At 40.6% G+C, this 15,239-nt stretch overlaps 2 protein-coding genes across 2 annotated transcripts; one reads left to right on the top strand and one right to left on the bottom strand.

Annotated features, from left to right (window-relative positions):
* Positions 1–3: 3 nt before the first annotated feature.
* CCDC117 (coiled-coil domain containing 117) lies at positions 4–4,140 on the top strand (the record flags this gene model as incomplete). The annotated part of the gene is made up of 5 exons (XM_009696742.1): positions 4–170; positions 891–941; positions 1,316–1,549; positions 3,003–3,140; positions 3,694–4,140. Coding segments are annotated over 5 exons (843 nt in total), but the record flags the coding sequence as incomplete, so codon positions are not given.
* Positions 4,141–12,705: 8,565 nt separating this feature from the next.
* On the bottom strand, positions 12,706–15,238 carry XBP1 (X-box binding protein 1). The gene is given in 5 exon segments (XM_009696741.1): positions 12,706–13,403; positions 14,219–14,326; positions 14,329–14,382; positions 14,995–15,123; positions 15,197–15,238. Coding segments are annotated over 5 exon segments (906 nt in total). The 3' UTR covers positions 12,706–12,830.
* Between the last annotated feature and the right edge of the window lies 1 nt (position 15,239).

Raw genomic sequence — 15,239 nt, 5'->3', positions numbered from 1 at the left:
GATGGTGCCGATGGCAGCGGTTCCTCCGGCCTGTATCTGCAGAGCAGCTTCGACGTTGCCTCCCTAGCTGCCCTTGGAAGTTACAACGAAGGCTTGACGGTCGCCCCGGTGGGATCCTTTACAAGTGCGGCACACCCGCAGGGCCTGCACCAGCAGCAGGGTCACAGCCAGTAAGTGCAAAACCAGTAACTGCTGCAACAGGGAAGGAACGTATCTCTCGGCTGCATTGGCAGCGTGAAATAAGTTTTCTTTTCAAGGCAGGTTATAATTTGTTTACTTCTAGTAGTGTTTTGCTTGTACAAGGTTAGAATTGTATTGCGCTCATCTTACAGCCCTGAAGTTTGTTGGTGGAGGGTGAGGGAGCCTCCTAAAAGGAAAGGAATGTGATTAAGCTTACCAACATCTTGACAGGCTTTTAAACTCATGTACTACTTCTTTTTTATTATTTACTCTTTCTCATATGTGAGCACTGAAAACCTAAATTGTTCCATAAAATGTTCTTGTTTGGTCATATTTAATTTGAGTATGTCACTGTGAGACAACATAGTAAGAGACTGAAGTTAGATCATGTGTTGCTTCTTGAAGCTTTTGAATTTTAGCAAAAACTGGTCCTGCCCCGTGTGGAAAAAATAAATAACCTGAAGGATGAGAAATTCACACAGAATTCTGCTTGGAGAACTGAGTAATTACAGTCTTCTTTGACTTTCTTTGGAGTGAAGTGGTCGTTTATTGTGCAAAACTTCCACTCCCTTCACAGCTGATGACATACGGCAACTGTTACTTTTACCTGCAAGTCAAACTTTAAAAGGGAGGAAACTATTGTTTGAAAATCTCAATGTCACGGGAAGATATAACTAGAAACTAGATTACCATTTGTTTTTCTTTTGCAGTGTCTCTGTTCGCTGTGGAAAGAAGCATAAGCTAGAAGAAGAGGCGGAAGGGTAAATTAAATTTGTCATTTATAGCCTGAAAAAAAACTTAATTTGCTTTTTGTTTTCTATAAAGATATTTGAGCACATCTTGCCCACAACATACGCAGGAAAGGAACTTGTATCATTGTTTCCGTTTGGAACTATTCCCCTGAATTGCACATGAGCCCAAATCCATTTCAGTTACCTAATTAATTGTGTAGCACTGATTTTCTTGCATGGGTACCCACATTTTAATAAGAGCAGTGTGCATTTATTTTTCTTTGTGGATGCTGTTTCCATAGTGTGTCAAATCTGTTGAAATGCACATGGCTTTCTATAACATTTTTTTCCTGTAGAATGCTACGTTTCTCTTTTGACAACCGTAAAATTATTTTGTTTCCTAGTTGTCCTGTGCGGAAGAAGAGACTGACAGGAGCCAAAAATTGCCCTTTGAATCCCAACGCTGAAGATTGGATTCTCTGTGCAGGTCAGCAGGCAGCTGGGGAGGTAGCAAGTCAGTATGGTGGCAGCGGTCCTGAAACTGCCATGTTAGAAATTCCCTGTGAAGAAATGGATCAGACAATGGGGGAACAGCAATGCGAGGTTGCTCGCAGGAAGCTTCAGGAAATTGAGGACAGGTAAATGCAGGGATTGAGTAGACTGGCTTTGCTGAGCTTTCCCTTTTTTGGTGGGCATTAAGGGATAAATCTAGCTCTTGGCAGTGTGATAACACTACTGTTAGTCTGAGATGAACCTTCTGTTGAAGTGATTTCTTTTTAGGCTACCTGTGGTCCTGTGAGTCTTGGGGCCGGTACTATGATCTGAAATTGAGGGTGCTAGAGCAAGAGATGCTGAATAAATAAACACCTTTTCACAATCATTATGCAGCATCAGTATACCATAATGGGGTTTTACGCTATTCTGTGAGTATCCAGAGCTCAAATTTTAACTGATGTTACCTGGTCAGACTTGAGCTCAGCTTTTTTCAACCAACTGCAGCTTGTTCTGTGATTAATACTTCTAAATGCTCAAGAGAGATGTGAATTTGTCAGTGTAGCATGAACCCAAGAGATATCTCTGCACATTATGCAGTAAGACTGAGGTTCATCTTGCTGTTGAATACCAGATAGCTTGATATTGGGGGTATTGGGGTAACAGGGTGACTATGGGCAGTCTGTTGCCATCATTTAACAAATGTACTGTGCATTCTTCCCTTGGAAAGATTTCTGGGAATGTCATGTGTTATGTATCAGTTGATTGCAGTTGAGCTAGTATTCCGAAATACCTACAATGACCACTGCAGGCAGCTGTTAGAAAAGCCAAAAGTTATATAAATTATAAAACAAGAATTTTTTTTTAGATGGTTACTCCATAGATGATACATAAAGGGAAGCAAGGTACTGTTAGATTTTATTTTTTCATGGGTAAATCAGAGTAGTGATATTATTATCTTTATTGTCTGGCTATATCTGTATTACAGAGTCTGCTTTGGATCTCTCAAAGGATTGTTCCCCATCCTTCCCGCTACTCTGCTAAATTTTCTTTAAAAAAAAAAAAAGGAGATACTTCCAGTTTATTCTAAATGCTTCAACTTTTTGTGCTGTTTTAATCTGTGAGAAATTGGTGCAAAGTCGTTAAAAGTTAAGAACTGTGTTCAGTAGCTTTTCAATAATTCTCAAAATTAAGACATGGGGAAATTAGCAAGCAAAGCTACTGCATAACTGAGACTCACTCTTGTAATGTGACTGAATCATACAGTTTCCCCTGAAATTATTTTTTTTTTTTTTAATTTTCTTTTTGTGTATATCTGCATTGCGCGTTGCTGGACGATGCAGGGATAACAAAGCTAGCTCAGGTACCAGAAGTGGCAAAGCTGCTCAAGCGACTTCTATGGTAACAGTCACTTTTAGGGTATACTGGCCCAAGAGAGACTCATAATAACATGGCCCCGCTGCTTCTGGTACCCAGCCTAGGTCAGATATCTATGCTGTACGGTGCAGTGCACGTAGATACAACTGTAGTCTGCAGTGGATGTGCCTGTTAACAGTATGCTGAATAGTGTTTATCTCCCTCTTCCCCCTCCATTCCTAGGATAATTGATGAAGATGAGGAAGTTCATGCTGATGGAAATGTTAGCAATCTGCCCACTCTTATCCTGTCAGATACCCTTAAAAAAGGGATGAAGAGGGATTTTGGTGAAGTCCTGACAAAGAAAATAATAGAATCTATGTAAGTTCTGGAGGAAATTATGGTGCTATGTAGCTAACACATGCAAATGAAAAGAGACCCAGTCTCATGTTTGTGGAGATGTCCTTAATTACTGCATGATGCAGCTAATGTTGTATAACAAATCATTCATCTAGTCAAAAATAGGAAAAACTATCCTAATGTAAGAGAGAAGTAAGTGTAACTATAGTGGTCATCAAGCTGTCTGTTTTGTACTCCTCATTTCTACACAGTGAAATTTGTTGAATAAACCATTATATGTTGATTTTTATGTATGTGAGTTTCCAAAAGAAGGTGGTCCTGCAGTGTGACTGACAGTGGTCATCAAGTTTGATGCAAAAGAAAAGAAAGAAAATGCAGGGTTAGAACTAGAAGTAATGGAACTAGTTAAGGAAGAGGAAATTTTAGTAGGAGGGTGGAAAAAAAGTGTATGGGGTATATGGATTCTGGAATATAGTTGTAGGCTAGCACAAAGGATGAAGATACTCACTGGTCTTCTGCACTTAATAGTTGTGATTGGAGAACTTAAATTTAACTGAGACTCCATCCCTTCTAGGAGCCGTCCTTCTATGGAGCTGGTGCTTTGGAAACCTCTTCCTGAATTTCTGACAGATAAACTGAAGTCTGTTTCTGTTAAGAACTTCAAGCAGCAGAGTACAGAAGGGTGTCAAGCTAAACAGCCAACACTAAGAGCTGCTTTTGACCCACAGACTGAAACATTCCCTGAATCGCAACAGACTGCCATGTCTCCAGATCCGTATGCTAGTTTGGGAATCTCTGGGTGTGCAGAAGAAGAAATGGAGTTGTAGATGCCAGATTTTAGACTGGAAGTGGTGAGCTTCTGATGATTTTTGTTGCTGTTTTTTGATTTCCTCTTTCTTTCTGGTTTGATGTGTGAATCTGAAGGTTTTTTTATTTGTTTTTGGTTTTCCTCCAAACAATCATAAGAACGTGGATGGGCCAGATGCAACTTAAGGAAACTGAAAAAAAACCCGGATTTCTGTACTCTGGTCTGTTAAATATTCTGGTTTTTACTGAGAAGGTAATCCAGAGGCCGTTGGAACAAGGAAGTAGCTTTCCATCTTGCTTAATGGTGAAATATCCTTTTAATTGTCCTTGATAAAATATAAAATGCAAATATTGAATGTAACTGTGGCTTAAGCCACATCTTTCACATATTGAGCCATTTCGGAGTTTGGTGCACATACTATGCGCTTGGTCAGTTAGTTTAATTTGACTTTCAAAAAGGAATGGAAAGGAAGAAATACTTTTGAGTCGAGTCATAGATAGAAAAGCAATCCCTGTGGAAATACAGCTTTTCACACTATTTCATGTGTGGCTATTTCATCTGTGGCTGGTTTGTATTTGATGTAAACTCAAATGTAGAAATTACACATTCTGCAGCGTGGTAGGGAAGGAATGTTATAGCTGAGCATAAGGCTCTTGCTTTGTAGAAAGTGAAAGCAGCTACTAACTTGCAAGGTATCTACTAACTTTAGTCATCTTGGGTTCATTGGCTCCTAAATTGTGCTTGTGGGTTTTTGATGCCCCTCTCCCCAAAAGATGCAAAGTCTGGAGAAAAGTGGTTCTTAGCCAATGGATTCACATTTTACATTGTGCTGTGAATCTTTGTATGCATCAAGTTGGAAAGTCAGTTGAAGACAGTGTAACTTGGATTGAATAAATGGCATCCTTTAATTTTGATAAACATGGTAAGTAAATCAGGTAACAGGGAGCTGTTTTCTGGTGTAAAGAGGGTCAAATGCTGATTATTGTCTGTCCCAAACTTTGAGACTGCTGGCATTGGTGGTGAAATAAAGAAGATGCTTGTCGTCTTCTGGAGGGAATCTAGACTTAAAATTTAAGCCAGAACATGTGCCATTAACATAACGTCACATAGTTTATACAGATGTATACCAAAAAAATTTTGTACCCTGCTTCGGGTATTAAGAAAAGGAATCCTCAATGAGTTACTGTTTGTACCTTTCCTCAATGCTCAACAGTTCCATTATGCTTAAAACTCTTAAACAAGGCGGAGAATCTTATCTTCTGTTCTTAAGTTGTTGCGCTTTCTCAGAGATACCTGAATTGAGGCTTTTTGTAAGAAATTCCTTTCCAAGTAATAGGTTCTGTTCAGAGTCTTCACATCCCAGTCTGTTTTTGACATCTTGTTAACAAAAAGGAGCAAGTATGCAGTAATGCAGCTGTTTGCATAAGAAAACGTACTCTTCCTTTGCACAGCTAACTGATAATCTTTGTGATGATATTTTTTATTGTTGAATAACCCATAGTCAATAGTTTAAAATCAAGCTTCTCTTTTTGCAGTCATCCTTTCTTTCTTTCGTTCAAAAGATACCCCTATTTGTTAAATCCTGTCTGTCTTGCTGCTCTTGTCAGAGGTTGTGTGAAATTTGCTGTCTCTTGCTAAAACATTTCAGAGCTTCACTAAAAACACTCCAACGTTTGAATAGGTATTACTCTGGAAACCGGTCTCTAACTTTACCATTCTGGAACTTTTATTAAATTGGAGAATGTGTGCAGCTTTATCTTGCTATTATGCCTAATTTCATTTCAGGGTCTGCTATAAATCTCTTGCCTGTACTGTGTAAAACTTCTCATGTATTATTAAGCCACTGAACATGTGTAAAATCTACAGCCTTTGACATGCTACATTGCTTGAGTATAAAGTAAAGCAATACAGTTTGGAGAACGCGTTAGTCACTGCGGGTAGAAAATGTTGTACCTCCAAATAATTATCTGGTTTTAAGCTGTGGGATTATAGTGAAAGTTCAAGGTTGGAACTGTTTTAGCTGATAGCTCTGAATCCTAAATAAAAGGAAAAGAAAGGATAAAAAAATCAAAGTTGATTAAACCATCTCAGCAACACTAAAATTGCAACAGAGGATGTAGAAAACTGGAAGGCCTAAACACATAAAATCTAGGTACAGTTTTTTTCCTCTTAAAAATGACAAATTGCTTATCAGATTTGCAGAAGAAGAAATTTTTGTAGATGGCTTTTAACCATACTTTCTTTCCTGTTATGTTTGTACCAAAGGTTGACTTTCAAAGGTGTATTTCCTTTTAATTGTTTGATGCTAATATGTCATCACTGACCCCTGTTACTCTGCCATCTGAAACAAGAACATAGTGGTGGTCTATTGACAAAGACCATGCGATGGGAAAAAAATGAGAAATTTGCTTTGATGGAAAACATTTTAATTTTTTCATAATTCATTTCTGCCCTTATGGTGGCAGAGAACAATGTTGAATCGCTTAAATTGATGGGGAGCAAAAGAGTGGGGTAGAGCAGGAATCAAGTATCTAGGAGGACTGAGCAAGATTCTTGCTATAGCAATCATTTGGAGAGGGTAAGAGATAACAAGCTACTGGGTGTTTTCAGACTTCTTTATTTGTAACAGTTTCATTTGTTGTTAGCTTTCTTAAAAGACTTATATTAATGCCGTTTACAAGCGGGATGGCAAATGTGATGCAGTGTTAGGAAAAACTTTATTTTGAAATATGGAAGATCTGATTCTGGTCTGTCTTCTCTTGGGACCAAATCACCCTTTGTATGTCAGTTTTCAATAAATTTTCTAAAATATTTTTTAGATGGCTGTGTTTCATTCCTAATAAAAAAACCCCTTGAAAACCTTGAAAGTGTATGTCCAGTCCTCCAACTGGAGAGTAAAATACACTTCTGGCCTAAGAAGATTTTTAATTTAACTACATAGTCCCAAGGGCATGACACTTTTTTCCTGCACAGTGTTCACCAGGACAGGGAGGGACAACAGCAAGGTAGAATAAACCTGAAGCTGTCAGGAAGAGTTGCTGTAAATCTGTCGCAATCCAAAGGCCTCTAACAAAGCAAAGGGGTACTGAAAGGTGTTGCTATAGCTTGTGTTTTCAGATCTTTCATTTTACTTCAGACTAAAATTAAGAACACCTAGCTTGCTTAGTTTTGTATAAAGTCAAGACATTTTTGAGGAGAGTTTTATAACAAATTCAGATTTTAATTTTATTAGAATGTAACACTTTGTTCTTTTGTTTAACATTTTCTGTTCAAGAGTTTTTCAGGCGGCTGAAGGATAAAGATGTGTGTGCTAGACCAATATTACCTTTGCTTTCAAAATGAGGGGAAAGCAGTGCTTCAGATTTATATTAAAAGATAATAAAAACCCCTGAGGTTTCTAGGCCAAGTCAAACATTGACTTGCTTAAATAGTACTGTCAATTTAGACAAGACTTACTTAAAATACTTCTCCTTTGCAGAGTCAGAGAAAGGAAAAGAATGGTGTAAAACCCAGCTCATTTAGGATTGTGTAAGGCTCTCTTGGATGGCTGAGAGTCTCCTTGGGGATGTGGCTGGGAGATTGTGGAGACGGGAGGAATATCTCTGTTGCAGAGCCAACCCTGTGGAGAGGGTCAGAATTTATTTTGGTGTGGACTCGGAACTGGACTTGTAATTCTTCCAAAGCTTGTGTCTTGGATCACTTAACTAGAGCAGATGTGTGCCTTACATCACAGATGATTTATTTAATAAAATGCAGCTGTAACATACATGTGAACTACTGGGTCTGGACCTATGCTTGTTGCGTGGCAAGTATGACTCCAAAACAGAAGTTAGAGCAATTAGAAAGCAGTCATGTTAAGGAAACATACTGCAAAGGTGAAATCTGCCCCTCTACACATGTGTTACTCTTCCCTCTGCTGCCTCAGCTTTACCTGGGTTTAGTTTAACTTAGTGTTTCTTGTCTACAGGAAGATCGCAGATAAAGATCCTCTGCTGACAGTTTAAATTCTCACACTTTAATCTGTGGATGTTGTTGATGTACTATATAAATATTAAAAAATTTAAAAAAAGCCCTCATCCTGCCTTGGTAGCACCTAAATGGACTTGATTCTAGTAAAAAAATACTAGCGCTAATAGAAATTCTGAATGCTATTAGGCTTCCAGATGCCCAACAAGAACTAGTTGTGTGCTTTCAGTGGAAGAGATCTCAATAATTAGCAGCTTGTCTTGGAACCTAGTGCTGCCAGTAAGTCAGGATAAAGCATGCCAGGAAATACCGGTAGCTGTTGAAAAAGGGAAGCAAAACAGTGTAAGTACTACTTCATTTAACATTTTTGTCTGAACCTATTAAACAGAGTCTATTTCCAATGTTCAACACAAAATTCAAGGAAAATTGTGTTATGGTTGCATTTTTTGGGTGTTAAAAATTTGTTGCTCGTTATCATCATGTTAAAATGATGCACTATTGCAGGTGGGCCCACCAAGCAGGTAGTGCTCCCCTAGGTCAGTGGGCGGCGGTGGTGCCAGTGTTTTAATTGGTAAATCAGAGCGTGGAAACTCAGTAATCGGAGTATGGAAACAATTTTCAATAGGCAGTATTGAGGATTATCTATTTCACTTCATCTTGCCTCACCTTCACAATTCATCCAATACGTGTTCACAAATGTTGCTGCAACGGCCAAACAGCAAAGTCCAGCCCTCCAAAGATGGATGGGGCTGGGTGGTGGCTACAGGTACCCATACGAGCTGCTTGGGTAGAAGACCCATGTCATGCAGGCAGCTTTGGAGGAAGGCAGAGGGGTGGCAAAACAACAGGTCTTCCAGCCTTTCAGAGCAGGCAGTTGCAGGAGAGAAGAGAAGGACAGAGGTGCAGCACCAGTGAAGTGCTTCAGTCCCCACATCGAGGTGTTTTAGGCCACAGGACACGAGAAATGCTTTTCCTGCCTGCTAGGGCAGCAGCAGGATGTGCTGCAGCGGGATTACTCCTTGAGCACAAGACGGTAGCTTTCTGCTCCACACTGCTCACCCTGTCCACGCTTACCTTTTTGCCTCCTGCTGTCTATGGTAGCACACAGATGATTCTGAGGATTGCAGAGCTCGACTTCAGCAACAGTTGGCAGCTGCTGTGATTACGGTAGAAAAAAGGGGAACTACACCACCGCTGCTTCCTCCCTCTGCTGCAGTGGCAGCCCTTTGCTTCAAAGCACTTGGCTGCTCTAGGGCAGGTTCTTAAGTTGAATTCAGTTTACAGGAGATCCAAAAAGCTTACACATGCAGCTATCAAACCGTACTTTACTCAAGATGCTGGTTCAAACCACCACTAACTATGATAATGAACCAAAGTAATTTAACATCTCAAAGTTGTGAGCACTGATCTTTTTTATACCACTGGCTCAGAAGAATTAGTGGAGCAGCTTGCCTAGCAGCTGAGAACTGTAGTTTGACTGGCTTAAGAACAAAGGGAGGTAATACACACTAGAGGTATAATTTTTTTTTATTCTGAATGTTGTCTGGAACAGTCCCTTACAATGTTGGATTTTCTGGTGGTTATCTTGCTTAAAAGGCTTAAGCACAGGCAAGGGTGATAATTGGTACAGGATTTTTTTGCTTAGGATGGCCATGTCTTGCATGTATTTGTATTTCTCTCAGTGTACCATTTATGTACAGCTGTTGGACTTCAGTGCCTATCAGATGCAGTAGCAGGTCCTTCAGTTTTTCCACCAACTTTTTGTCTTCAAGAAAAACACAACAGCCTACAGAGTTGCCTACAGCCATTTCCTGCCTAGACAGCTTTTCCAGTTGTTTTGAATTGGTTGTTTGGGATTTTATTTTGGGTTTGTGGTTGTTTTTTTTTTTAAGGCAGCGATGTTTTTCTGTGCCCCTCTATAATTTCATAAAAGATTGCCCTACTTTGGTCTTGGTTTGAGCTGAATTACTCCTGTTGAGTCCTTGGATTTAGTTATTATGAAATGTGTATATAATACTGGGCAGTGCCTTCATAACAGTGCATCAAAAGCTGAATGTAAGAATTGTAAACTTCTTTCTTATTCATTCAAAACAAAGGTCACACTTTCCCCAAGGAATCTGTTGCAACCAGCCTAAGAAATTTATCTCTTATGCAGTTTGCCAAAAGAGTTCACATTAGCCCTTCCTCACCCTGTCAATTAATGTTGCTATGTCTTAACCTGAGCTAGCATGAAAGAAAGGAGAAAAAAAAAAAAAGCAACCACAAAACACCAACCCTGCCTTAAGCATTGCTGGGAAAAAAAAAGTGCAATTGTGCAGGTATCACGTGTTACAGTCTGTGAGCTTTAAGCTACTCTTTACTTCCTTTGATTTTGGCTTTTTTTTTTCCCCTCAAATTCCTTAAGGAATTCCACAGGATTTTTACACCTTTAAACATAAAGGCTGTAGACACATTCTTTGGTGACGACAGCCCCAACAGAAACCAGGGAGGGAATAGACACAGATAGATGTCAAGGTCTTCCAGGTAGGTTTTTGAATGCTCAATGAAACCTTTTTGCTGTGCCACCATTTCTTGCTACAATAGTTAAGCTAAAACACAACTAACCCAAAATAGAAAGACTTGCCCTTACAGTATTTTTAATAGCAGAAACTGTATTTAAATCAACCCATAATATATGGCGAGCCCTCTTACCTCTGTTCACTCCTCCTGAATACCTTAATAAGGGAAGAAAGATTAAAAAAAAAAAATGTTCAGGCAGCAAAAGTATTAAGTTTATGCAGTTGATTTCATTAATTAATTGATTTTCATTTCTTTTGGTAAATTAATTTCAGTAGCTATTAAAATGGTTGGTTATCAGTTCTCATGCTTAAAAAGGGCTTAGTTTAGTCACAGTACTTTGTCTAGGTGCACAGAAAATGCAGTTCTCGTGCTAAACATCACACAAGTGAAACTGGACTGAGAAACATCCTTGATAACCCAAGATATCTTAAGGGAGATAACATGCTATCACCAAAAAATCCACTTCATCTACAATTGGGGTCAGCTCCTGAAGATGCAAAAATAAGCAAAAGCCTCATACAGGAACAGGCTACAACTCCAGTGACTCAGCCTCAAGCATCAAATTCACAACGCACACATCGCCTAGAAGTACTGCCACACCAGAGACACGCTTCCATCGATTATGTTTAGCCTTCTGTTGCACTATTTTTTAAAGATTGTCTGTGTGAGAACAGGAAAAATGCCCACAATAGCAGTGGGACAGGCTACACGTCTTTGGAGTGCTAGTCTCAACCTTCCTACAGGCCTGAGAACCTTATGTGAAACATCAGCCCTTTTACAGGTGACTACATACCTACTTACTACTACATACTTATCCCTGTAAACTATGACTTCCAGGCTAGAAAATGTATGGCTGAGTGTTAAGGAAACTTCTTCCTTATATTATTTCTGCCATACTAAAATTCATTTCTTAATTTGATATGAAGTTCCAGTAATACTGACAAACATAATGCAGAACTATGGATCAAATTGCCACTTGTCCATTTGCTTTTTGGACTAATACCACCACCTATTAAGTACAAAGGGTCCTCTTGCTGTCATCCCTATTTTCCAGCTTGAAAGTAAAGCAACTTAGACTAATTAAAGTTTAGGGGTTTTTTATCTCAGTTTCTGCTATATTGCACAGCTGTAGTTTTTACTGCTATCCAATATCCAGATAGAATGTTTTATTACAAGCTAGGTTAAGTTTGTAATGCAAAGCAGTCCTGTCACCTTGTATATTAGTGACCAATACCCTCCTGTCCCATCCCCCACCTCAAGTTATTTTTGTCAAAAATGTAATGCAAGACATGAAATAGCACTGAAACCAAGAACGGTTGTGCAAACACCTGGAACAGTTCTCACAATTTCAGTATAAAATTTCAGTTTCTTCTCCGTCACACCAATTCAGGTGTTTTTAATACTGTGATGTTAGAACAAACGGATGAGGACAAGAAAGAGCGCCCTACTGTGGTATGCAAAATTAGCTCTGCAAAATTAATTTTATGCTGCAGAATTTCCTGTGGTAACACAGAATGTGCACCTTTTTCACCCCATGTATATCTCTCACCACTTCACAAACACGACACACAATTTGAAATGTGCCCACCTTCACTCTGAACAGCAATAGCGGCCAATGGGAAGCTATTGCAGTAATTTTATTTAGACATCAAGGTACAGCCACCTGCATTCCCTAGTCAGGCTGCAGATTTTGCTCTGGCCACCGTATAACCCCACCTACGTTGAACAGAGGTTGCAACATCAATTGCTCCCAGAAAGAACCTGCTAAAGCATCCAGCTACACACACCACAGGACTGCTGCTGGATTCATCCATTACAGTGGTATGAGGATGTGACACAGTGCGACCAAACCCCTTAATTTCTACAGTTTCAAATTCTGCAAGGCCCAGATACTCTCCCTTCTCCACTGAGATCCAAGGCAAAAAAGGGTCAGCAAGCTGTGCTGCACTTTAATTGCACCAATACAGTTAAATGTTAAACAGAGAAAGCAACTCTACATAGCAAACGGAAAACAAGCATTTACATAGTAGATCTGTAAGATGTACAGACTATATAGTTTTAACCCAGTTGTCTATACACGAATATCCCACTGCAGGTTTTTGGTGTTAAAGTTACTTTAAATGGAAAACAAACATTTTCAGGTTCACATAGAATTGGCAAGTTATTGAGATGCAACCTTTGCTCCCTCATACACCAACACAGATGGGGTAGAGGGAGGGCAGGACAGGACACCCTATGCTTTTTCATAGCAGGAGAAATGGACTGGCCATCACTCCAGCTACTAGCACAGGTAGAAATGAGCAACGCTTTTCTGAATACACTTGATTTTGCCCCCCACGCCCCAAAAAGAGGCACAGCCTGTTACCCTGCCAGGACAGTTACCAAAGGGGAGTTAATACTACTGAGTTAGACACTGATAGTTCATTGGCAAAGCTATCCTCCCAAGCATGGTCAGTGTCAAGTGGAGAGGACATGTCACTGAAGGGCGATGGAGATCCTTCATATCCAGAGTCACTACAGGCATCCAACAGATAGCTTGAGGCTGCAAGGCTATGATGAGAAGAAAGCAGATGAGAGATGCCCAGTTCAGGCATGAAGCTGTCTACAGGTTCCTCTTTCACAGATACTGGGATCTCAGGGATAACTTTGTCTTCAGATGGAGAGAGAGATACTTCCTCAATTTTCACTAACATATTGGTTTGGTTGCCCATTTTAACCGGAATCTCCAGTATTAGGGGCTTTGTGTACACATGATCAAACTTTATCAGTTCATTAAGGGCCTCCAGCTTAGCTGATGGGGACCCCAAAGAGGGAGAGGGGGAGGTTGGTATGGAATTTGTTTCTCCACAGATCTCTTCCTCCAGCTTTTCCAGGCACGTTGACTCTGAATCAGCGTATTTAAGAAACATCTCTGGGTCCAGACCGTCCAGAAAGCCCAATAGGAGATCAGACTGCAGAATGAAATACTGTTTTAGAAAGACAGCCTACTACTTTACAGCAAAACATCAGTTGTGGCATCTATTAACCCTCATCTGGAAGTTAAAATACACTAACATGATCATAGAACTAGGAGTTTTGCCAAGAACACCACTATCAGAACAGACAGTTAAGGCAATTGCTTATCTTTCAGAAATTCTTCATCCATTAACTTTTTTTGTAAAGGTCCTGGCAATCCCCACAGAATTCTGCATGCATTTGATGTTCACAGCCTCTATCAGAAACTCCTCAAAATCTTGGACCCATCAGGTACAAACACCACACTACCTGTTGGCTTAATTGAGCAAGTACCAGAACCTGGCTTAGGCAGACCTGCCCATCACCAAAGTCAGGGATTTTGTTTTGGTTTTTTTAAAGGCGAAAGATACCTGTCCTTAAGTTTCTGGAAGTCATTCATACGTGACAGGCTTTAAGTTCAAACAGCTTTGCTAAGTGCCAGCACATCAGCAAAATGCTCAAGTTTTTCAACAACAGTAAAAGCACAGCATGCTTTTGGTATTCATACACTTTCGCTGTATGTGCTAATAGACTGTTTCAGGCAATATCCTGTAAGATTTTATGGAAACTGGACTTGTTCAAGTTGCATGAACAACTGTAGTCAATGGATACAGCCTGTTCCAAGCCACAGATATAGCAATGCAAGACTTGGAAAACAAGCCAACTATGGAAAGTCAACAAGTGGCTTTACATTAAGAAGTTAGTGACGATAGTCTTAAATCCACAGTGGTTCTAAATTCCATGAGCATTTTTGATAGGAGTGGATGCTCACCTCTGAGTCTGAAGAGTCACTGCCATCAGAATCCACATGGAAGTTATCAGAAATGGTGACTGCTGGGCCTGCACCTGCTGCAGAGGAACACGTAGTCTGAGTGCTGCGGACTCAGCGGACCCGGTCACCAATCTAATATCATCCACCTGTGATTCCTTCACAACCTGTGTTAAGAGAAAAAAAAAATCCAGTCACCATAAGTGTTCCATCAGAAATTACAGTACATAATCCTGAAGATATTCCCTTCCTGCAAAGGCTTCCAACATCAGATTCTCCACTTGCTTGTACAGTAGGAACCTGAAGGTAAGACCACTTCCAAAATTGGCTCAAGCCTCCATACATTTGCAGATTCATTTTCACCACTTTTGAATGAGAGCCTGACCTGCTCTACTATACCCCCTGGCCTTTTGACACCGGCATACATACATGACTGTAACAGTTCCTACCTCACCTCTAGAACAAGACATAGAAGAGCAGATGAAATATCTTAAGACAGCTTGAAACCAGTCAGCTCGCAACCTCCCACACCACCAGTGGCACCCACTTCAGACTCAGTATCCATTCAGTCTGTGGGAAGGCCACCATTTGGAGGACAAGAGTGTTTCTGGCACATGAAGGAGCCCTCTTCGCAGCACGGCAGTTTCAGCCGGAGAGCTCCAAGCACCGGGGTTGCTCCTCCCCGCCCACCGCCACGCAGTCACCTCTAACAGCGCGGCAGCTCTAGACAGGTTCTGCCCAGAGAGGGGGACAAGCGACCAGCATGGAGGAAGGCTCACCTTGGACTCGCTCTCCTCCTTCATCTTCAGAGCATCAAAACCCAGGCGGCAGCGAAGCTCCTGGTTCTCCAGAGCAAGGTTACACGTCTTCTCTCGCAGGAGCTGGTTTTCCAGCAGCAGCTTCTGGTTCTGCAGAGAGCCGTTAGGCAGAGAGGCCGTAGCGCCGGCCACGGCCGCCCCGTGGGCCCACCCAGCCCCTTACCTCTTCCTCCAGCTCCACCACCTGCTGCTCCAGCTCCGTCATC

This window comes from Cariama cristata, unplaced genomic scaffold (assembly GCF_000690535.1).
Source record: "Cariama cristata isolate BGI_N322 unplaced genomic scaffold, ASM69053v1 scaffold46333, whole genome shotgun sequence".
Taxonomy (NCBI): Eukaryota; Metazoa; Chordata; class Aves; order Cariamiformes; family Cariamidae; genus Cariama; species Cariama cristata.
This window is presented reverse-complemented; position numbering and strand designations above follow the sequence as displayed.